This window comes from Salvelinus alpinus, chromosome 2 (genome assembly GCF_045679555.1).
Source record: "Salvelinus alpinus chromosome 2, SLU_Salpinus.1, whole genome shotgun sequence".
Taxonomy (NCBI): Eukaryota; Metazoa; Chordata; class Actinopteri; order Salmoniformes; family Salmonidae; genus Salvelinus; species Salvelinus alpinus.
This window is the reverse complement of record NC_092087.1, coordinates 34,865,739-34,891,512: the sequence shown is the minus strand read 5'-3', so window position 1 is coordinate 34,891,512 and position 25,774 is coordinate 34,865,739. Positions and strand designations below refer to the sequence as shown.

General features: G+C 43.7%; 1 protein-coding gene and 1 pseudogene across 1 annotated transcript; one reads left to right on the top strand and one right to left on the bottom strand.

The window, feature by feature from the left end:
* The first annotated feature begins 5,392 nt into the window (after positions 1 to 5,392).
* LOC139559509 (amphoterin-induced protein 1-like) lies at positions 5,393 to 10,547 on the top strand. The gene is made up of 2 exons (XM_071375580.1): positions 5,393 to 5,638; positions 6,230 to 10,547. Exon 2 carries the CDS (start codon positions 6,258 to 6,260, stop codon positions 7,896 to 7,898), a length of 1,641 nt encoding a protein of 546 aa, XP_071231681.1. The 5' UTR covers positions 5,393 to 5,638; positions 6,230 to 6,257; the 3' UTR covers positions 7,899 to 10,547.
* Positions 10,548 to 19,313: 8,766 nt separating this feature from the next.
* Positions 19,314 to 23,127, bottom strand: LOC139540760 (pepsin A-like; annotated as a pseudogene).
* Positions 23,128 to 25,774: the final 2,647 nt, after the last annotated feature.

Below are 25,774 nucleotides of genomic sequence, written 5' to 3'. Positions count from 1 at the left end.
GCTTAGGAAGGCCACCAAAAATTCTGAGATTTCCATACCCAACTATAACACTTTCCGTCAAGATAGAACTGCCAAAGGGGGAGGAGTTGCAATCTACTGCAGAGATAGCCTGCAAAGTTCTGTCATACTTTCCAGGTCTATGCCCAAACAGTTCGAACTTCTAATTTTAAAAATTAATCTCTCCAGAAATAAGTCTCTCACTGTTGCCGCCTGCTACCGACCCCCCTCAGCTCCCAGCTGTGCCCTGGACACCATCTGTGAATTGATCGCTCCCCATCTAGCTTCAGAGTTTGTTCTGTTAGGTGACCTAAACTGGGATATGCTTAACACCCCGGCAGTCCTACAATCTAAGCTAGATGCCCTCAATCTCACACAAATCATCAAGGAACCCACCAGGTACAACCCTAAATCCGTAAACATGGGCACCCTAATAGACATTATCCTGACCAACTTGCCCTCCAAATACACCTCTGCTGTCTTCAATCAAGATCTCAGCGATCACTGCCTCATTGCCTGTATCCGCTACGGGTCCGCGGTCAAACGACCACCCCTCATCACTGTCAAACGCTCCCTAAAACACTTCTGCGAGCAGGCCTTTCTAATCGACCTGGCCCGGGTACCCTGGAAGGATATTGACCTAATCCCGTCAGTTGAGGATGCCTGGTCATTCTTTAAAAGTTACTTCCTCACCATATTAGACAAGCATGCTCCGTTCAAAAAATGCAGAACTAAGAACAGATATAGCCCTTGGTTCACTCCAGACCTGACTGCCCTCGACCAGCACAAAAACATCCTGTGGCGAACTGCAATAGCATCGAAGAGCCCCCGCGATATGCAACTGTTCAGGGAAGTCAGGAACCAATACACGCAGTCAGTCAGGAAAGCAAAGGCCAGCTTTTTCAAGCAGAAATTTGCATCCTGTAGCTCTAACTCCAAAAAGTTCTGGGATACTGTAAAGTCCATGGAGAACAAGAGCACCTCCTCCCAGCTGCCCACTGCACTGAGGCTAGGTAACACGGTCACCACCGATAAATCCGTGATAATCGAAAACTTCAACAAGCATTTCTCAACGGCTGGCCATGCCTTCCTCCTGGCGACTCCAACCTTGGCCAACAGCCCCGCCCCCCCCCGCTGCTACTCGCCCAAGCCTCCCCAGCTTCTCCTTTACCCAAATCCAGATAGCAGATGTTCTGAAAGAGCTGCAAAACCTGGACCCATACAAATCAGCTGGGCTTGACAATCTGGACCCCCTATTTCTGAAACTGTCCGCCGCCATTGTCGCACCCCCTATTACCAGCCTGTTCAACCTCTCCTTCGTATCATCTGAGATCCCCAAGGATTGGAAAGCTGCCGCGGTCATCCCCCTCTTCAAAGGGGGAGACACCCTGGACCCAAACTGTTACAGACCTATATCCATCCTGCCCTGCCTATCTAAGGTCTTCGAAAGCCAAGTCAACAAACAGATCACTGACCATCTCGAATCCCACCGTACCTTCTCCGCTGTGCAATCCGGTTTCCGAGCCGGTCACGGGTGCACCTCAGCCACGCTCAAGGTACTAAACGATATCATAACCGCCATCGATAAAAGACAGTACTGTGCAGCCGTCTTCATCGACCTGGCCAAGGCTTTCGACTCTGTCAATCACCATATTCTTATCGGCAGACTCAGTAGCCTCGGTTTTTCTAATGACTGCCTTGCCTGGTTCACCAACTACTTTGCAGACAGAGTTCAGTGTGTCAAATCGGAGGGCATGCTGTCCGGTCCTCTGGCAGTCTCTATGGGGGTACCTCAGGGTTCAATTCTCGGGCCGACTCTTTTCTCTGTATATATCAATGATGTTGCTCTTGCTGCGGGCGATACCCTGATCCACCTCTACGCAGACGACACTATTCTGTATACTTCTGGCCCTTCCTTGGACATTGTGCTATCTAACCTCCAAACGAGCTTCAATGCTATACAACACTCCTTCCGTGGCCTCCAACTGCTCTTAAACGCTAGTAAAACCAAATGCATGCTTTTCAACCGTTCGCTGCCTGCACCCGCACGCCCGACTAGCATCACCACCCTGGACGGTTCCGACCTAGAATATGTGGACATCTATAAGTACCTAGGTGTCTGGCTAGACTGCAAACTCTCCTTCCAGACTCATATCAAACATCTCCAATCCAAAATCAAATCTAGAGTCGGCTTTCTATTTCGCAACAAAGCCTCCTTCACTCACGCCGCCAAACTTACCCTAGTAAAACTGACTATCCTACCGATCCTCGACTTCGGCGATGTCATCTACAAAATAGCTTCCAATACTCTACTCAGCAAACTGGATGCAGTTTATCACAGTGCCATCCGTTTTGTTACTAAAGCACCTTATACAACCCACCACTGCGACCTGTATGCCCTAGTCGGCTGGCCCTCGCTACATGTTCGTCGTCAGACCCACTGGCTCCAGGTCATCTACAAGGCTATGCTAGGTAAAGTGCCGCCTTATCTCAGTTCACTGGTCACGATGGCTACACCCACCCGTAGCACGCGCTCCAGCAGGTGTATCTCACTGATCATCCCTAAAGCCAAAACCTCATTTGGACGCCTTTCCTTCCAGTTCTCTGCTGCCTGCGACTGGAACGAATTGCAAAAATCTCTGAAATTGGAGACTTTTATCTCCCTCAACAACTTTAAACATCTGCTATCCGAGCAGCTAACCGATCACTGCAGCTGTACATAGTCCATCGGTATATAGCCCACCCAATTTACCTACCTCACCCCCCATACTGCTTTTATTTATTTACTTTTCTGCTCTTTTGCACACCAGTATCTCTACTTGCACATGATCATCTGATGATTTATCACTCCAGTGTTAATCTGCTAAATTGTAATTATTCGATTTATTGCCTACCTCCTCATGCCTTTTGCACACATTGTATATAGATTCTCTTTTTTCTACCATGTTATTGACTTGTTTATTGTTTACTCCATGTGTAACTCTGTGTTGTTGTCTGTTCACACTGCTATGCTTTATCTTGGCCAGGTCGCAGTTGCAAATGAGAACTTGTTCTCAACTAGCCTACCTGGTTAAATAAAGGTGAAATAAAAAATAAATAAAAATAAATTATCTTTGATGGGCCTCTGTACCCAGTTTTTAATATGATATCTGAAATGAGACTAACTGCATAAATAAATGGGGGCCACCCAGGCAGTAATTCAACGATAATTACTAAATTGAAATAGCTGGCAGCTAGACTATTTACCAATCTTAAAAATGTTAGCTGACATGGGATAGTTTAGTGACTGACATAAGAGAAAAACTGCTGATGCACAACCACATTTCGTAATTGCACCTTATTCTACTATTCAGTTTCTATTCTTTTTTTTATTGATCCGAGGGACTTCAAAAGGTGCGTACATGCAGCCAGTGCTTAATTCGAGCAGCATCCGGCCTGAACAGGATCCGGCACATCTCAATTCCCGGAACCCATGTGCCAGGATCAGTACCTCTCTTGGCATTAAAAATAATTGTCCCTGTTTGCAATGTAAAAAATATAATAAAATCAAAGTTAATTCAAGTTGCCTTCTCTGTAATTCTCGTTCCCCCTAAAAAACGTAATGTGAAAATGTGCCTGATATTCTAACACTTGATTCGTCTTGGGCCTGCCCGGGTTTATGGGTTTGCGCAACATTAGCCTGTATAGTTCAATGCGTTGCCATTGCTGTGGTGAGAGAGAGAAGTGCGCCTGTATCTCACAGAACTAGTATGAGACTCACTTTCTGTGATCGCTCTCCCTCTCTCTGCTTTGATAGTCATGCTCCTGCAATTCTCTTCTCTCCAGCGTTGCACTTCGTCATTTATTCCTTAGCACCCTTTTTCTAAGCGTGTATGATTCTATCTAGAACCAAAATGGGTTATTCAGCTGCCCCCATAGGAGAACCCCTTTAGTTCCAGGTAGAACATTTTCCACAGAGGGTTCTACATGGAACCCCAAAAAGTTCTACCTGGAACTAACGAGGGTTCTACCTGGAACCAAGACAGGTTCTACCTGGAACCAAAAAAGGTTATCTTATGGGGACAGCCGCAGAACCCCTTTGGAACCTTTTTTTTCTGACTGTAGACGTGGGAAAGGTGCTGGAGGGTCCGCATCACCCTTGATAAATTGAAATATATTTGCCAAAGTTATAGAATTACTGCTGTCTGTTCAGAAAGAAATGAAATAACGTATAATACTACACCGGGAGTAGGTCTATAATTTAGCTACAGAGGATCAATAGCTTATTTTATTTTATAATAGCCTAGCTGCAGATTGTGTGTAGCCCAATCACAAGGCATGCCTACAGCCTGGAACGCGCAGCAAATCTGTCAGTGAACAGCATGTAGCCAAAACAGGCCTTTTGCAATATTTCAAATAGCCAAACATCGCGGAAAACACAGGTTTGAAAGCAAATGGATTCTGCTGAAAAGAGAAGACTAATCTGGAAAAGTAAAACGATGCGTTACAAAGTAAAACAAGAGAGAGATAGGGTTTTGGCACGAGCGCATCGGCCATCGCGGATGAGTGGACTATATTTCCTCCTCATATTATACAATATGTGTCTCTACACACCTAGGCTTAGGCTATTGATGGAGTCAAGACAAGGTCGTTTTTATTCATCTCAGATTCTCAATTTGTGAGGTATTAGAAAATATTCTGCCAAAGTCTCCAGTAATCTAAAATTGTGTAGAATTGCATTTAATGCGTTTATATAAGGCAAACATTTTCCAGGACCCTAGGCCAAAATGAATTATCCCCATGTGTGCATCTTCTGCAAGCCATTCTACTCTTCTGCTCTATGTCAGCACGCAAAAGCAATGACATGCATGCAATGCTTTATTATAAATGTTTTTGTGTGTGTTTTTTTCATGCGTTCCGGTACCTCAGAGCCTCAGGTCAGCTCACTTTTTGTTCAGGCACCTCCCAATTTACAAAAGCAGCATTGCATGCAGCCCCGCGGGCCGCCAGTTGCCCATCCCTGGCCTATAGGTTAGCTCAGATTATCATTCTGATTCAGTTGACATTCCTTTTTTTTCTCATCATATTGCAATACCTATTTTCGAAGTTAAGAAACCAAAATAGGCTGACTGGTATAGTACAATGGGGCCACATTTATATACACATGTGTAAATGTTGTACCTGTTATTAGACCTACAGTCTGAAGGGAATTAAATAACCTAAAATAAATATAATTTAATACCCCTTTATCCAAATCTGTATTTAATCGTTTTATTCTACCTTCCATGATAATAATCCGTACAAATGTTGCATTGAGCTACTGGAGTGGAAACTAACGGACTTGACTCGAGGTCGTTGCTGTGTTTGTAATAGTGCATCGCGTGAGCGCCCTCCCAGTAATCAATCAGAAGGCTCTTCATCCGGCAGAAGGCTGCTGCTTCGCTCTCTATGATACGGCATAGAAGGATTGGCATCATAGGCTGTGGTCTACTCCGCTCTTAAAGAATCACTTCGAATTGCATTTTCTTATTATATGAAGTATAACCAATTGGTAGGCTACTATTTTGCATCGACATCCTGGGTCCATTTGCTGTTCAACCTGCGACATTTCTTAATATCGCCTTTGATCTTCTTCAGTTTACGCCTTGAGAGGGAGCAGAAGGTAAAATAATGCTTGTGAATCATTTATTTTAGGCAGAGGTCAGCTGGATGTTGAACGTTTCCATAGGTTTTGAAAATAAAACTATGTTGCATGGCATCAGCTAATAAAAAAGTATTTAAATTGTTTTGGCTTTATTAATAATAGATAGCCTACTCTCCTCTTTAGCAATAGGATATCGGCAGTGCTTTTTGTGGCTAATGTGGCTAGACATGTAGGATGTAATGTAGGCAGTGTATTCAATGTTGAACATGAGTTAGTGAATGAAACAAGCGTAGAAATTAGAGATCTGTTCTGAGACGCATGAAGTTCAACTCATTATGGGAACTTGTAGCGGTCCTGTGGTGCAATGCACCCCGGTAAGTGTACCATGTGCGCATGGGTAAAGTGCATGGAAGATGAAATATTCTGCTAATCTATTACTGTTTAGTAGCGCATTTACTATGCTTGACAGCCCACGTGTGTGAGTTATGACTGTCATGTGGTTGTTTTATGTTATTGCTAGGTGTTGGCATAATTTTAGCCAGGGGACACTACAAATATCAAGGTAAAGGGAAGCAATGTGCTGCTGACCTCCAATATATTTTCTTTCAGCACATGGCCGATTGAGGATGTATGTCATATGAAGTCTAAATTCTGCATTATGAAGACTAAGATTCCCTATCTAAAAATACATTCAACATCCTCTACCATGCCTGCACCTGACATGGTGGATGGGCAACTCTCTGGTTCCCGCTGTGCCATAGAAGGAGTGTCTATTAAGGGGCTCTTTGCCCTTCTGGTCCTGAGTCTCCTACTGCCTTCAGGAGCAACAACCAGCTCAAAATCTGTCACCTGCCACAAAACCTGTTTGTGCGCCAGCAACATCGTTAGCTGCTCCAAGATGAACCTGACCGGCATCCCCATGGCTTTTCCTCGCTACACCGCTGTGCTGGACCTCAGCTTCAACCAAATCAGTAAACTGAAAGCTGAATGGACCCCAGTCAAGCTCAGCATGCTGCACAGCCTCCTGCTCAGCCACAACGGCCTCACCTTCCTCTCTTCCGAGGCCTTCCTATATGTCACACGGTTGCGCTACCTGGACCTGTCCTCAAATGGCCTGAAAATTCTGGAGGAGTTCATCTTCGAGCCCCTGGAGCACCTAGAGGTGCTTCTGCTTTACAACAACTACATCTCCCAGATTGACCGCACTGCCTTCTCCAGCCTCAACAGCCTGCAGAAGCTCTACCTCAGTCAGAACCAAATCCAACGCTTCCCCCTGGAGCTGGTCAAAGAGAGGAATCGGCTGGAGAAGCTCACTCTGTTGGACATGTCCACCAATCGGCTCAAACTGCTGCCCATACAGGAGCTCCAGGTCCTGCCTGCCTGGATCAAGAATGGCCTCTACTTCCACAACAACCCGCTGCCCTGCAGTTGTGAGCTGTACAGCATGCTGGCCCGCTGGCACCGCCTGGAGCTCAGCTCCGCCACTGATTTCAGAGACGACCACACCTGCCTCCTCCCAGGCGCACAGAAGGAGAAGGCACTCACCCTGGAGCTGAACAAGGTCCATCTGAATTGCAGCGCAGTGACCATTTTAGACGAGGAGGCCTACCTTGAGCAGTTCATAAGACTGGGCTGTGACACTAGGCAGAGGTACATGCTGAAGAGCTGGGTCCTTCCCGGCAATGTGCAGTTGTCTTCTGGTAACCAGAGTTCCAGGGTCCTCAGCGACGGCAGCCTGCAGGTCGGCCCCATCACGCTAGAGGACTCTGGGATCTACACCTGTTACGCAGTGGGGGAATCCTTCAACGAGACCCTGTATGTGACTGTGTTAGTGCACAACGCCACTCAGGCTGGAGGGCAGGAGGGCATGAAGACGGCCTACACCACACTGGTGGGCTGTCTGGCCAGTGCGATGATGGTGCTCATCTACCTCTACCTCACACCCTGCCGCTGCATCTGCTGCCCGGGCCAGGGCCTGGACAAGAGAGCCCCGGGGGACAGCCTTCACTCCTCCATCCTTAGCGTCTCTCCCACCCATGAGGACACAGGCCCGGAGGGGGGCGAAGGTGGAGGGGGTGCCTTTGACAAGCCTCCCTTTAACAGGCATGTCACCTACCTGGACCCAAAGGGCCTGCTGGAGCAGAATGGGCGACTGAGCCCATGTGGGGAGGAGGATGAGGAGTGGCAGGAGGAGGACAGAGGGAGGCAGGAACAGAGAAGGAAGTCAGACGCAGAGTCTCTGAGCTCTGTGTGCTCGGACACCCCTATTGTTGTATGAGAGGATTTCACTTCAACTGGAGGATCTTCCACATAAAAACACTGGGTGGAGGGTGGGTGACTCAGCTGCCTCAGTAGGACTGTAACTTGCTTATGAAGCAGGAGGAGGCTATCCATTTTCCATATGTAGAAATTCAATAGGTTAAGTGGCTTTAAGTAGTGGGATTACACTATCTTGTCTTTTTATAAAACAAGAACTTTCAACCAAATGAGGATTCATTCTCACTAATTTATTCTGTAGCAATCTATGTGTTCATCAAATGCTTCATCTCTTTGTGTTAGAATACCAATATTGTTGATTCCTTCCAGTGATAAGGGGCACAAAAACATTATGAGTTGTAGCTGAATTTATGCTACCAACAGAAGCAGCATTGAAGTGTATTCACCTGAATAGACTCAACATTGCTCCAATACATCTGTGCTGCTGTGACGCCTGGATCACCAGGCTAATAATAGTCTCTGTCACTTAGTCATTATTGGGAGGGGAATGCTAGTGGGACAGTGTGGCAAAGAAAGGATATTTGTTAGCAGCTAGGCCCAGTCCTACCAAAGGGAGTTGCTGTGAAAATCCACTGAGTACTTCTGGGCATGGGTTCAAGTCCCTAAGCAAACGGACAAATGCAGACTGGGCGATTGTCTTATAAACATGGTCAGAAATAGCAGCCAGTAGTACAGCTAATACGCTAGCCCACTCAGTGCCCCTGCCACAGTTGAGCATGGGATGTAAACACAACTCTAGCACTGGAACAACAGATATTCTGCTGTCATTCTTATATTGCTAAACAGACACAACTAAGATTAAGGACTGATGTAGGAGGTATAATATAAACAAAAGTCATTGATATTACGCCAGCACCATGAGCTTGGAAAAAATGGTCAACAAGCAGTCAGATGCTAATGTTACCCAGCTGAAAATCAGGTTTGAGCTCAATGAAGTTTGAGCTCTTGTTTTGTACTTGAATCTCTGTTTAGTCACTCAGTCCAGTTGTATGCTATGGGGGTTTCTTAACACACTTCATTAGATATTACCTAACCTTGACTAACAGCTTTTCAACCTGAGAATCTCTGGGCCTCTTAACTTGAAACCAGGTGCCATCGTAATTTCAGTACCTTGATGGAGGAACTTACTGCGCTGCTGTTAGAGAGGGACATCTCTGAAGACAGACTCCCACCTCTTAAGACCATATACTCAAACCTATAGTATAAGCTGAAAGGCACATTATTAACTCACAGTAAAGCAGTTACTGAACACCCACAACAAAACATGTGCCACTAACATTTTCAGAAGCAAGACTTTCTTAAGCTATCCATTCATGTCTATGTTTCTGCCTGCTCGGTGTCATATAGTTTCATATGTATGTGTATACACATTATCTAACTATCTATTAATCAGATGTTTAATAGTATGGATGCCTACAGTATAAATTATTATAAAAAGATGTTGCAAGATACTGTATGTGTTTTTGCATACTAGCAGAGGAGTTGTAAATTAAAGACAGATAATGTTATATGAGAATATTATCATAACCTATAATCTTGTTATGCTTTGAAGACCCTTACATTTGACAATTTGCTGACATTGTACAATTGACATGGTCATTTCTGGTAGAAGCTATTGGACCTCTAGCTCTTCTGTATAAAGACAGCAATATAATCTCCTGAAGAAAAATGTATCATCTCTGACCAAGCAATGATTAGTTAAAATATTTAAAGAGTAACCGGTGTGTAATCTCTTATACACTCACAAAGGGAATCAGCTGAGTAATTGTTATCTGTTTATATATGTAAAAGTATTATGCGTCTTTGTGGTAGCCATTTCTTGTAATGTTCTGTGTTTGTCTACTGTACGTCTGTGTTACTTACTACTTACTGCTTATGAATTGTTGGGTCAAGTACAAAGACATTAATCTGTAATGACAGACTTTTGTCAGAATCTCTCTGCTTGCCTCCCAAATGTCTTCCTGTTCATCCACTGTACCTGTCAACTGCATTCACAACCTCAAACTTCCAAACCATGAAGTGTGATGATGCTGTGTTTTTCTTGGAAAGAAGCACTCAAGAGACACACAACATGAAGGTTGATATCCAGTGGTGTAAAGTAACTAAGTAAAAATACTTTGAATTACTTATTACAGTGCCTAGTGGAAGTCTATACACCCCTTGCACAGTCTTCACATTTTTCTGCCTTAAAATTGTATAAAATAAACAGATTTTATTTTTTTCCTATCGATCTATACAACGTGCTCCACATTATAGAACATTTATAGAACATTTTCCAAATGACTAAGAAATACAAAACGTATGTCCTAACACCCCAGAGGTAATACTTGGTGGAAGCACCTTTAGCAGCCATTACAGCTGTGAATAATTTGGAATCATATTCTACCAACTTTGCACAACTCTTAGGGCAACATGCAGCAACATGTGAAGACTGTGCAAGGGATGTGTAGACTTTCACTAGCGACTGTGTAAGTCGTTTTTTTTGGAGTATCTGTACTTTACTATTTATATTTTTGATTACTTTAACTCCACTACATTCATAAAGAAAATATCTACTTTTTACTCCCATATAAAAATGCTTCATTTATAAATGAGTGTTGGAGTCTGCCCCTGGCAATCCGCAAATAAAAATCAGGTTTGCTTAATATAATATTTTAAATTATTTATAGTATTTACTTTTACTTTTGATATTTAAGTATATTTTAGCAATTAGATGTACTTTTAAACCAAAAACCTTTACTCAAGTATTTTACTGGGTGACTAACTTTTACTTGAGTCCTTTTCTATTAAGGTATCTTTACTTTTACTCAAGTATGACAAATGGGTACTTTTCCCACTACTGTCAATATCTGATCACCTAGAATTTATGCTTTATTACAGCCCTCCTTGCGATATTGTGACGTGAGTGTCCAGTGTTAGTGAGGCCTGCTCACAGGGCCAAATGGCATGCCACTCCACTGGCTTCTTTTTCTACAGTAAATTACCCTAATGACATGTACTGTGATCACTAGGGGGTGAAATGTTAGAACTCACAGGATCACTGAGGTGAAAACTCAGTTCACTGGAGGAGCAGTCTGTTTACTTTCTTCAGGCACCATTTGATGCAGGCTTTTTATTCTCCCTCTTTTGGACCATTTACCTTTGGCACTGTCTTGTGGCTGTAGGAGCACACCATCACATCCCTTTTGCCATTTACAGGTAACTTAATTACAGGTAAACTGAAGGAAGGACAGTGTGTTTCTGTGTGGGTTTGTGTTTATCACCAATCTGAATTACTGTACTCGATGTCATTATGGATTAAGTGTCAATATCTGCAGAAGTAAAGGTATATTTCCATCTAGATTCTATAATATGTAGGCATGTGTGCCAGAACCCGCTAATTTAATACTGCTGGTGTAAATGAAGACTTCTACTAGATTAATGATTCAAGAGAACTGGCGAGGGAAGTCTAAAGACCCTGGGTTCATCCCAAAAGGCTATATAGTGCACTACCCTATATAGTGCACTACTTTTGACGAGGGCCCATTTGCCTCTGGTTAGGGAATAGGGTGCCATTTGGGACATAATCCCTGATTTAGCAACGCTGACCAAAAGCAAAATCATCCAGGTTTTGTAATGAAGTGACAGGTTTGATTAAACTGGGTGATATGTCAACAGATGCTAGATGCTTAGGTCCCATGTGGTTCAGTTGGTAGAGCATGGCTCTTTCAATGCCAGTGTTGTGGGTTCAAATCCAATGCGGGACCAGTATGAAAATGTACTACAGTAAGTCGCTCTGGATAAGAGCGTATAACAAATGTGAAGATCCCTGCACATTTTTACTTCAACGATCCCTCCGATGTCAACAACTACAGACCAGTATCCCTTCTTTCTTTTCTCTCCAAAACTCTTGAACGTGCCGTCCTTGGCCAGCTCTCCTGCTATCTCTCTCAGAATGACCTTCTTGATCCAAATCAGTCAGGTTTCAAGACTAGTCATTCAACTGAGACTGCTCTTCTCTGTGTCACGGAGGCGCTCCGCACTGCTAAAGCTAACTCTCTCTCCTCTGCTCTCATCCTTCTAGACCTATCGGCTGCCTTTGATACTGTGAACCATCAGATCCTCCTCTCCACCCTCTCCGAGCTGGGCATCTCCGGCGCGGCCCACGCTTGGATTGCGTCCTACCTGACAGGTCGCTCCTACCAGGTGGCGTGGCGAAAATCTGTCTCCGCACCACGTGCTCTCACCACTGGTGTCCCCCAGGGCTCTGTTCTAGGCCCTCTCCTATTCTCGCTATACACCAAGTCACTTGGCTCTGTCATATCCTCACATGGTCTCTCCTATCATTGCTATGCAGACGACACACAATTAATCTTCTCCTTTCCCCCCTCTGATAACCAGGTGGTGAATCGCATCTCTGCATGTCTGGCAGACATATCAGTGTGGATGACGGATCACCACCTCAAGCTGAACCTCGGCAAGACGGAGCTGCTCTTCCTCCCGGGGAAGGACTGCCCGTTCCATGATCTCGCCATCACGGTTGACAACTCCATTGTGTCCTCCTCCCAGAGTGCTAAGAACCTTGGCGTGATCCTGGACAACACCCTGTCGTTCTCAACTAACATCAAGGCGGTGACCCGTTCCTGTAGGTTCATGCTCTACAACATTCGCAGAGTACGACCCTGCCTCACGCAGGAAGCGGCGCAGGTCCTAATCCAGGCACTTGTCATCTCCCGTCTGGATTACTGCAACTCGCTGTTGGCTGGGCTCCCTGCCTGTGCCATTAAACCCCTACAACTCATCCAGAACGCTGCAGCCCGTCTGGTGTTCAACTTTCCCAAGTTCTCTCACGTCACCCCGCTCCTCTGCTCTCTCCACTGGCTTCCAGTTGAAGCTCGCATCCGCTACAAGACCATGGTGCTTGCCTACGGAGCTGTGAGGGGAACGGCACCTCCGTACCTTCAGGCTCTGATCAGGCCCTACACCCAAACAAGGGCACTGCGTTCATCCACCTCTGGCCTGCTCGCCTCCCTACCTCTGAGGAAGTACAGTTCCCGCTCAGCCCAGTCAAAACTGTTCGCTGCTCTGGCACCCCAATGGTGGAACAAACTCCCTCACGACGCCAGGTCAGCGGAGTCAATCACCACCTTCCGGAGACACCTGAAACCCCACCTCTTTAAGGAATACCTAGGATAGGATAAAGTAATCCTTCTAACCCCCCCCCCCTTAAAAGAGTTAGATGCACTATTGTAAAGTGGTTGTTCCACTGGATATCATAAGGTGAATGCACCAATTTGTAAGTCGCTCTGGATAAGAGCGTCTGCTAAATGACTTAAATGTAAAATGTAAATGTAACTATGTCTATGGCCTTGCAGTAACATACTCTACAATATGTATTGTCACAAATAGTTAAGTAATAGGAAGTATTGAGGTGTGGTAATGAGACATTTCTAGCTAGTAGATATTTAAGCATAGTTTATAATTAGAACCAATTGACCCGCAGCAGAAATGTCAGAACGACCTGAATCTAAGATGACTCTATTTAGAGCAGGCACAGATGGCATGGTGCATGTAGTCAGTGCCTGCTGATGCTCAATGATTGGCATGTAGTTGTGTGTGTGTATGTAGACTGAATTCAGAAGATGACTCATCCTTTCTCTGTAAGCCCCCTCCTGATTTAATGAAATGACTGCCGATAATATAGTGTATTTGTGAGTCTATGGGTTTTCATGCCATCTAGTGGACTGTATTGTGAATGATTTGGCTGAACATGCAGTCTAACACTGTGAATGGGCCCATAGTCAACCTGGTTAATCTGAACGAGAATCCATGTCAATGGTTAAACTACCACATTTGCAAAACAGCACAATAGACTTAATAAATCACAAATCCAATACAGGTTAACTTTGTTTAATTCGCATAATTGGAATAATTGCACAGTAGTGGAGCTTGTTCACTTTTCATGACCTGTCTGCAGTTCACTTCAGATGTAAACAGAACTGGAATAATGATGGTCGGTCCTGGTGAATCTTTCAGAGTCAGATGCAGACAGGCATGGTCTCAGTGTTGTGTTGGGGCACCAGCGTGGTTGTCAGCATCCACATATTTAGCAGATGTTATCGCAGGTGCAGCGAAATGCTTATGTTTCTAGCTCCAACAGTGCAGTAATATCCAACAATACAAAACAATACACACAAATCCCCAAAAATAAAGAAATTAAGAAATATCAGAACGATTCAGCCTGGGCCAAGCCCACACAGTTCTGGTCTCTGTTAAAGATTGTGTAAAACTGCCTCATGAAGACCTCACCCAGGATCCACTGATCATTGTCCTAAGCAAAACCAGTACTACAGTACAAGAAAGCTAAGGTAACTGAGCTAAACGACTACCGCCCCGTAGCACTCACTTCCGTCATCATGAAGTGCTTTGAGAGACTAGTCAAGGACCATATCACCTCCACCCTACCTGACACCCTAGACCCACTCCAATTTGCTTACCGACCCAATAGGTCCACAGACGACGCAATCACAACCACACTGCACACTGCCCTAACCCATCTGGACAAGAGGAATACCTATGTGAGAATGCTGTTCATCGACTACAGCTCAGCATTTAACACCATAGTGCCCTACAAACTCGTCATCAAGCTCGAGACCCTGGGTCTCGACCCCGCCCTGTGCAACTGGGTCCTGGACTTCCTGACGGGCCGCCCCCAGGTGGTGAGGGTAGGTAACAACATCTCCACCCCACTGATCCTCAACACTGGGGCCCCACAAGGGTGCGTTCTGAGCCCTCTCCTGTACTCCCTGTTCACCCACGCCTGCGTGGCCATGCACTCTCCAACTCAATCATCAAGTTTGCGGACGACACTACAGTGGTAGGCTTGATTACCAACAACGACGAGACGGCCTACAGGGAGGAGGTGAGGGCCCTCGGAGTGTGGTGTCAGGAAAATAACCTCACACTCAACGTCAACAAAACAAAGGAGATGATTGTGGACTTCAGGAAACAGCAGAGGGAGCACCCCCCTATCCACATCGACGGGACAGTAGTGGAGAAGGTGGAAAGTTTTAAGTTCCTCGGTGTACACATCACGGACAAACTGAATTGGTCCACCAATTGGTCCACCCACACAGACAGCGTTGTGAAGAAGGCGCAGCACCTCAGGAGGCTGAAGAAATTCGGCTTGTCACCAAAAGCACTCACAAACTTCTACAGATGCACAATCGAGAGCATCCTGTCGGGCTGTATCACCACCTGGTACGGCAACTGCTCCACCCACAACCGTAAGGCTCTCCAGAGGTAAGTGAGGTCTGCACAACGCATCACCGGGGGCAAACTACCTGCCCTCCAGGACACCTACACCACCCGATGTCACAGGAAGGCCATAAAGATCATCAAGGACAACAACCACTCGAGCCACTGCCTGTTCACCCCGCTATCATCCAGAAGGCGAGGTCAGTACAGGTGCATCAAAGCAGGGACCGAGAGACTGAAAAACAGCTTCTATCTCAAGGCCATCAGACTGTTAAACAGCCACTACTAACATTTAGTGGCCGCTGCCAACATACTGACTCAACTCCAGCCACTTTAATAATGGGAATTGATGGAAATTTATGTAAAAATGTATCACTAGCCACTTTAAACAATGCCACTTAATATAATGTTTACATATCCTACATTACTAATCTCATATGTATATGTATATACTGTACTCTATATCATCTACTGCATCTTGCCATCTTTATGTAATACATGTATCACTAGCCACTTTAAACTATGCCACTTTATGTTTATATACCCTACATTACTCATCTCATATGTATAGACTGTACTCTATACCATCTACTGCATCTTGCCTATGCCGTTCTGTACCATCACTCATTCATATATCTTTATGTACATATTCTTTATCCCTTTACACGTGTGTGTATAAGGTAGTAGTTGTGGAATTGTTAGGTTAGATTACTTGTTGGTTATTACTGCATTGTCGGAACTAGAAGCACAAGCATTTCGCTACACTCGCATTAACATCTGCATGTGACAAATAAAATTTGATTTGATTTTACTACAACTGGAGCCATACTGGATAGAGAAGAAAGCGGAGTATAACTGCAGGTGGAAAAGTAGCCTGGACAGCCGCTAGTAGGCGCTATTGTCCACTATCATCTAGACTTAATGTGCCCAGACAGTGATACACTCGTGTCCCCTAGCGACCGGTTCGTACATAACACATCCTCCATTCAGGCTGCAACGGCGTCGGTTTCCTCCTTTTCTCGATTTAATGGTCTGTGGGTGGAAGGAAAAAAATCGTAAAATATGCACTTTTTAAATAAATTTTTATGATATGTTTTACTTGTACCCCTTTTTCTCCCCAATTTCGTGGAATCCAATTGAGAGGCAAAGGTCGAGCCGTGCGTCCTCCGAAACACAACCCAACCAAGCCACATTGCTTCTTGGCACAATGCCCACTTAACCCAGAAGCCAGCCGCACCAATGTGTCGGAGGAAACACCGTACACCTGGCAACCGTGTCAGCGTTCACTGCGCCCGGCCCACCACAGGAGTCGCTAGTGCGCAATGGGACAAGGACATCCCTGCCGGCCAAACCCTCCCCTAACCCGGGCGACACTGGGCCAATGGGTCTCTCGGTCGCGGGAGAATCTCTAGTGGCACAGCTAGCACTGCGATGCAGTGCCTTAGACCACTGCGCCATTCGGGAGGCCAATATGCATAATATTTTTCACCACCAACTTCTGGATGTTGCACACTGGTTGGGTCTGTTGTTTACCTCTGCCTGAACATGGTCCGCAACATCAGGAAGTAGCATTAGCCACCCCACATGGTGGTGGGAAAAAAAGTATTAAGGAGGAAACCGACATCTTTGCAGCCTGAACAGAGGATGTTTTATGTATGAACCGGTCGCCAGGGGACACATAGCAGCAGGGCTAGTGGAAAAGTTTATCTCTGATCGTAACAATGTTGAGTCCTTACATTGCAACAAGGAATACAGATTTCAGTAATAGCATTGGCATATTGTGGTGATTTTAAATTGAGTGACCCAAGCAGGGCCGGAGTTATGGGCGGTCCTTAGAGGGCCTGGCCCACCCTACCGTATCTCCTTGTCCGTCCAAATAAAATACTGAAATATTGATCATTTATTTGACAGAGACAAACAATCTGATGCTGTCTGGACCAAAAGATTATGGCATGTCATACTACTTCTGGCCAGACAGCATCAGATTCTGTACATAGGCTACATACAGCAGAGAGGAAGAGGCGAAGCGAGAGGGCTCACTCTCACCAAAATCTGTCCAATATAAGCTCAATGCGTTTCTATCGAATAATATGCAGGCCGAAGCTTGTCGCCTGCCTTCCCGCCTTTGAAACAAAGACTTCAATTTTTAGAGCGGAGACATGAGCATCTTATCATTATATATGATCTCTGGTTTCAGCCTCTTGCGTTTTGGAAAGGAAAGTGGCGGGTGCACAATGCACATTTAGGATACTGGATTTCGCTACTCCTGTCTAAATAAAATGATTCAAAATACTTCACCAGGGAACATGACTTAGCCACAGTCGCTCATTAGTTTCCTTTTTAAAAATAGCTGTGTATTATTTTAAAGCACAAGTGTGTTTGGGAAGCCTGCCATCTGGGTAGTGCGCGTGGCAATAGGTCTAGCTTATTGAGTTGCGGCTGTCAGTGAAAAGCGTCTAAAATATGTGTGAATATAATGTGTCTTGAGTATAATTTTAAAATGTTGCATCAAGAAGAAAGGTAGAGGGGTGTGGCGAAAATATGGCGCGTCCATTTGGCAATGTCTGATTGTCATAACTTAACATGTACACCACTCATTTTTTTCTTCGCCTCATACAAGTCAAGGAAAATTTAAGCAAATGTACAGTTTTTTTTTTAACGTCCATTGCGAATGATAGTTCCTCAGTATTTGGAAAATGTAAATATCATGATTGATTATCCCATATATCCAGTGGAAACGTCAGAAGCTCACTGGTGCAGGAACCTCTGACATGCTGACCACACTGCTCGCGTCGGGTGTGCGAGCGTTGCAAAAATAAATGTGCACATACATGTTATTCAATCATTGCACCCACATGTCAACGATCATCTGCGTAGCCAGGCGCTAAAATAGAACTTGGTTCTATTTGTGACTCTTGACCCTCTGCAAGTCCTGCCTCTCCCATGTCCTCAATGGTTTTTAGCAACATATAACCACATGGGTGATTGAAAGATTAACTGAGGTCCACACTCCAGTTGGTGGTAGGAATGCACCTTAAAGTTGGTTGCCAACCGCCATATAAAGTCCAAAGAAGAAGAAGTCTGAAGGAGGAGTATATACTAGAAACAAACTCGGTTGACCCTTTTATCTGTGGATTAACTGTCGGAGTAGAGGACCTTGCATTTCAGGTAAAATAACAACCCAATGTTTATATCCCAGGACAATTTAGCTAGCAACAGCAAGCTTGCTAGTTAAATTGCCATAAATGTTCAATACTTTTTGACCTGTCACCAAGTTGGTTCAGAGTTCATTTTGATATTTCAACCTGCTTGTCCTGATTGCGTCCGGTGTGGGTGGACAAAATCAACATGCGCGGGAGTGGTCTGGTCAGCATGTTTATTTTTTATTTAACTCGGCAAGTCAATTAAGAACAAATTCTTATTTACAATGACAGCCTACCCCAGCCAAACCCAGACGACGCTGGGCCAGTCCCTATGGGACTCCCAATCACGGCCGGATGTGATACAGCCTGGATTCGAACCAGGGACTGTAGTCCCTCTTGCACTGAGATGCAGTGCCTTAGACTGCTGCGCCACTCTGGAACATTGTAAGGCAGGAACATTGTAAGGCAATGTTCCCTCAACTGCGCGCGGGCGAGCAGCTCCACTCAGACTGCCAACCAGAAGAAATATGAGCTGGTGCAGAGAAGCATGAGACTGAACTTCACTCAACTTTCTACAGTATTCTCCTTTAGTTAACACTATTGACGTTTTGCTCTACTGTGGGAATTGTGATCGAATCAATGCAATATTAGCCACTTTCAACGTAATATACCGAAACAAAATGAACTATGCAAGAGATTTTCTTGTAGGCATTGGAGTAGGATTCTATTGCATTGACAGGCACCACTCAGGCCCACACTTTACACAGACCAGTGCGCCATAACCAATCAGAGCTGCCTATATGCAAATAGCCATTGCCAAATATTGATCTGTGCCATTCACTTTGAACTGGGCTGTTTAGGCTACAGTATGATCGGTCGCCAGTAGATGCTCTTGAGATCAAAGTGAGAGCTGCATGTAGCCACGTTTGCACACATTTGTTCATATTCTTTGTGAGTTATTAACCCAGTTATAGCTCATTTCTAGTCAACAATTGGTGGTGGGGGGGGGGGGGGGGGGGTTGCTTCCTACAAGAGCACAAAATGTGTGCATTTCTCATCATCTTGGAAAAGCAATCAGATAAAGAGCCTTATAATGTCGCAAAAGGGATGTGTTGTATTTTGAGAAAGTCTTGAATAAAGCTAAGTAGCCAATAGGCAGAGCGTAGCATAATTTGTCTGATTCTCTGTAATAATTGTATGGGAATAATAATGTTATTTTGTAAAGTGGTTTCTTGCATCAAACAACATTTTCAGTCACCTCCTCGTCTGAAGGACAAATGGATAAACAGGTTGTCAAGCCCTGCATGTTTTTTTTTTTTTTCAAAAGTCTCATGGAATGTAGAGGCTGCTACTGTAGGTTGAGGGCAGAGGCTAGTGCTCTCGCCATAGTTGAATTTTAACTTTTTGATTTTTATAATTTTACTTCAGATTTCTATGATTAACCATGTGACAAAGATTTTGAGAAATGAAACCTTTCCACAAAAATGTGCATATAAAAATAATAACTGGCATGCAGCACGTGCACACATAGGAGGTCCCGTGAAAAAACTTTCTCCCCTATGGAAATCAAAGGCCCATCCAAATGATTCGTTCCGGCGCCAGGTCTGTACCAAAGTGTGGCTTAAACTTTCTTATTGAGCATCGCTCAAACGGAACATTACACTATATTTTAGCAATACTTACTGTGGAAAAATAGGCAGATGCTGGGAGAGTGAAGCTGAACCCATTGATGTTAAAGGTAATCTCAAGCATGTTACTGCATCTCACGATACTCTGTAGAGTAGTAAGGAAATGTATCCTAAATATTTTCTGAAATTCACTGAGCCACTTAGTACCATAAATGAGTTTTTCAGTTATTCAGTTATGAAAAACATAACACAAATATCCATTACAAAACTGTGTTCATTTATAAGATTGAGATCCAGTGAAACCTGCCTGTATGCTCCCTGTATGCTCCCACCCAGCCATTGACATCCCTGGGAGGCCCGATGATCTCAGTGGTGCCAGGGTCAACTATAGTTTGGCAGCCAGCTGCACACGCCCCAGTATTCCCATTGTACTGGAACAGACAGCGCACATATTTATGTATAATAGGCTAGTCAGTTAAGAACAAATTCTTATTTACAATGACGGCCTAAGAACAGTGGGATATTTGCCTTGTTCAGGGGCAGAACGACAGATTATTATCTTGTCAGCTTGGGGATTCGATCCACCAACCTTTCAGTTACTGGCCTAACGCTCTAACCACTAGGCTACCTGCCACCTTAAGACAAATAGCATCACTATTCTATAGAGTCATCAACAACAAAAGTACGCATAACACCAGTGACTGATCATCCTTAATGAGTTTGAATTTGGTTGGCGTCTTCTGTGGGACAATGATAATCTTTTATTCTGTTACACAAACTCATTCATTAGCCATCCACAATATTACCTGTCTACTTTATACTGCCAGTAGGTTGAGAGATGGGGATCCATTGGATGCTTCCTGTGAAGTAGGAGGGGTCGGTTCCTCCCAGGATTAACAAACTGCCATCTACAACCCTGTCCTCCAGTGAAATCTCACTTGGTCAGTTAGATGGAGAACAGGTCTTGGGGGATCTTGCCATGTTTCCAAATGTTGTCAAATACAGGAGTGCCTCCCTTAATTGACAGCTGCTTGGGGAAGGCCAGACCCATACTCCCATCCCATGGTAATGTCTGCATGTGTCCTCCACCAGACTTCGGCCAAAGATATGGTGTCACTGATCTGGGGGAAAAAGCAGTCACACACATCCACTCAAAATGCTGTTGGTGACATTTTAAGAATGAGAAGTACAAGCCTCTCTCAACAGCATAAATTGAGGGGATTGAATGTGATGTGGCTGTATTTGTTACCGAGAAGCCGGTGTTTGTTATTTTCTGACTGCACAAACACCGGCTTCTCGGGCATGATCACTTTTATACAACCGGTTACCATATTCAAATAATTATTTACATATTTTCATTAAAAACGCTATTTTGATAAATGTATTCATACAATCTCCTCCTTCCACAAGATATAACCCCGACACAAATCGTGTGTTGGTCCCCAAACCGGCTGGTCTTTCGTTCAATTGGTTCGGTTGCCAGAGAAGCAACCCAGTCCTGAAGTCTTTTTGTTCTGTATTTACGGACGCGACCCAGTCGTTCGTTCTAAATGTTCCATTGCCATACTGGCTGGCAACATTCGTATCCCTTGCTTGCTAGCCAACTAACGTTACGACTAACTTACAGTCACGTCAAACAGTGCAATCAGAATGACAGCAAAGTAGCTGCATTTGCGTTTGTTTAAGCTGTTTTCTAGTGACATTTATTTGGATACATCCATAACAATGAGCTAATGATGCGCAATTTCGACTGGCGTAGAAAACGTGCTCTCGTCTGGACACCTATTCAGAGGAGCAAGCCAACAACACAGCTAACACAATCACTTCAAACTGAAGCTGGAAAGACAGCAAACTAGCTGCACTGTGTGTCGTTTTAGCTGTTTTCGATTGATAGGTCTTTGTATATCTCCATAAAAAAAATATGATTCGTGATTTCGACTGGCTGAGAAAAGCTGCCTGTCTGTCTGGTTGAGAAAAGCTGCCTGCCTGTCTGTCTCATCACTATGCGACATCTGGAGATCGAATTTGAATGTTGAAACAAAGTCGTCTGTCTCTGACATTTGCAAGGTTTATACAAATCTCCGCTGATCAAAACGAAATGTTAGTCTAAAAGAAATGTGAGATAAAGTCTAAATGCAATTTATAGTGGAGGTCAGGTAGCCAGTTTATAATAGCAATAAGGCATCTCGGGGCTTTGTGGTATATGGCCAATATACCACGGCCAAGGGCTGTTCTTACACGACGCACCGCGGAGTGTCTGGATACAGCCCTTAGCCGTGGTAAAGTGGCCATATATCACAAACCTCCGAGGTGCCTTATTGTTATTATAAACTGGTTACCAACGGAATTAGAGCAAAATACATGTTTTGTCAAACCGTGGTATACGGTCTGATATACCATGCCTGTCGACATTCAGGGCTCGAACCACACAGTTTATAATGTTACATTACCAATGTGAAAGAAAGTAAATAGATATTTATGTTTCTCACTATTATGGTGTCGTATCCCACATCCCCTGTCATGTAACCAGTGACATATTGGATGGAGAAAGTCTCTGAGGTGGGCTGCAAGTTTCCTGGTTTGGGAGAAAGAGTAGAGATGATTTAAAGCAGGGGTAGGCAACTACATTCAATTGCGGGCCGATTTTTGTCAGAGCAGATGGTCGGGGCCAGGAAATAAATAGAATAATTTGTACACTGCAAATTGACCACCACTGTGCCACAACAAAAAAATAAAAAAAATTGTGGGAATACTTTAACAGATTTCCTAAATGAAACACATTTTTATCTGAATTCCTGGTGATTTGTCTTTTACCTAAAAATAAAATCCTAAAAATAAGGGCCCAAACCCTTGAGGGCCCCAGAAAAAAATCACTCAGGGTGGTATTGGCCAACAGGCCGCTTGTTGCCGACCCCGGATTTAAAGGAACATTTTTAACAAATACATAATACCCACCCACAGGTCAGCAGAGCCTGTGTCAAAGAGAACCTTGAACAACTGAGGGGGTGTACCGATGGCGATGACTCCATAGTATGTGGACTGTGTGAGACAGTCAAGGGAGAGAAATTCATCTGAGGAATGTTTCAGCCAGACACTCAAGTAAGGCTGAGCAGTCACCAATGGAGACATACTGGGCTTTAGGTAGGTGCACACACCTCATGGGCACTGTGGCATCTCCAGGCCTGGTGTTAAACTTGTCTATGGGGTTGTAGGGATACTTCATATTATACTCTTCATACAGACCCTTGGCCTCCAGAGCCTGCCTGGCTGGCTGACTTCCCCTTTAAATAGAATAACCCTGGGCCTCAAAGTGGACATAGCACTTTTTTAGCATCAGATAACACAACACTAAGACCATCTACTGTGACTCAGAGAGGAACAGAGCTTTAAAACAGTCTGATACTGCAGTTAGAAAAAACTGTTTCCCTTTCAATTCCGTTTCAACATATTCAAAACCTACCCTCAAGTCTCTCTCAGCAACACAATATCCTACATAATTCCTAGATTATATACTTCAGAAGGCACTCAGAAAGGGCCATTAAGGCAAACACTTCATCTCGCCTGCTCAGTTACCTGGGAGTACAGTACACTGGACAGGGTAGTACAACCCTGGCCTTTTATACACCCTAGTGTGTTTGGACAGTGTTCATTATTCCCAGCATTTACCCCTCCTATACGTCTGCAATATCTAATGCAATGATAAGAAACTACTTAACAACAATAAGAACAGAGTTCAATAGGTTAATATATCAGATAAGGGGAACAATAAACAGACTAGTTCACCTGAAACCTTTCAAACAAAAATGTCTTATCCATGCCTCAAATGATTCAACAATTAGGAATAAAGAGGGTCTAAAAATAGAAGCAATAGTATAATTTCCATAGAATCTTTTTGACGTATGATCCTGCATTGAGACAGGGCAAACAAAGGTAGGAGCAGTGCTCGCCCAGTGAGGAACACCTGCTGTTTCCATGACCGACTGACCAGGTGAATCCAAATGAAAGCTATGATCCCTTATTGTCACTTGTTAAATCAACTTCAATCAGTCTAGATGAAGGGGCAGATAGGTTAAAGAATGATTTTCCAGCCTTGAGACATGAATTGTGTGTGCCATTCAGAGGTTGAATAGGCAAGACAAAAGATTTAAGTCCCTTTGAACGAGGTATGGTAGTAGGTGCCAGGCGCACCGGTTTGAGTGTGTCAAGAACTGCAACGCTGCTGGGTTTTTCACTCTCAACAGTTTCCTGTGTGAATCAAGAATGGTCCACCATCCAAAGGACACCCAGCCAACATGACAACTGTGGGAAACTTCAGAGTCAAGATGGGCCTTTCGAGACCTTGTATAGTTCATGCCCTGGTGAATTGAGGCTGTTCTGAGGGCAAAAGGGGATGCAACTCAATATTAGGAAGGTGTTCCTAATGTTTTGTATACTCAGCGTGAATTATTTGAAGTGGCAAGTGTTTCTATTTGTGTAATGTTGTCAACTGCATGAGAAAGATGAGCATACAATAAATCTACATCTGCACTAATGAAGTGCATATACAGTACATGTAGGTCACACCTTGTTACAGGTTAATAATAAGTCGTATAGATAAACTGGAACAGTACGTCATGACTCAGCATTTCCCACAAAGATAAAGATTTCTGTAAAATGGGGTTGTTGACTTTTCAGAATGTGAGCATGTAACATATGAGTGTGTACGATTGGTTTTAGTTTAATGGCTTTAGTTTAATGGCTTGTCATATTATTTATGAATGGCCATTTGATACAAAGAATAGAGTGACTTTAATGACTGCAAATAAAGGTCTGAGCGTACTTCCGCATACTTGAGTCTGATAGGAATTGTTCAATTGTTCGCGTCTCAACAATTTGATTCAATTATCACTAGATTAGAGTGTTTTTAAACAAGATAATGTCAGTAATAACGTTTCTGATATTTCACATGCGTCTGAATAAGATCTAAGTGACGTAGGTAATTGTCTAACTTCTTTAGACAACTCTGCCCTCTAAAGGACAAAGTCAGACATCATCATAACTTACACGGTCTTATAATTTCGTAAAATTGTATTTAATGCCAAAAGGTTGTAACGTTGTAAAACTGTAATAACTTTAGATCATTCAACCTCATCTTCAAATGTACAAAAGTAATAAAATAGAACACACTAATAAAAAACAACAGCCATGTTTAAAATAAAATACTCTTTATTAAAAAAAACATTCTACAAATTGTTTTAATTGAAACGTAATGTGGTATGTACAAATTACAATTAGCTCAAATAGTAAATAATGACTCTGGCTAAATGCACATTAAATGGTAAACACTGACAGCATTAGAAAATGTACTCACCAATGTGTGGATCCCTTGTCAGATGAATTCCTTGTTTAATACTGTATCAACCAGATGTTTGTTAATTAGATAAAACATTAAGGTAAAACTCTGACCCTTGTACAGTTTTACAGTTCTGTTTTCAGGTTGTATGACTCTTCCAGAGCAGAAAGATGAATGGAGCAAGCTTCTTTATTTCCTCCTTTTCTGAATGTTGCTCTTGTGAAACTCAAACGTGATTAATCCCTGTTCACTCCTTTCATGAGGAACAAAAAGGAGGTCATAATACAGCAGTATGGGGTTAATGTGTATTTACTACAGTGCATGATGTAGTACCTGCTGCAAACGGTTTCCTGTAGGATTAATCGATGAGCTGAGGACTGAAACAGAGCCACATCCTTAACACAAAGACAAGACTGGCCAGAGAAACAACAAACATATGTAGCACATTAAAACATTTGAACATGTCATAAAAACATTGAAATCCCCTGAAATTGTACTGGAGAAAATTAACAACCTAATATCACATATCATAAGGATA

Bases quoted from the DNA above. Each gene is read 5' to 3' on its own strand.
- LOC139559509 (XM_071375580.1), top strand. From the start codon at position 6,258: ATGAAGTCTAAATTCTGCATTATGAAGACTAAGATTCCCTATCTAAAA.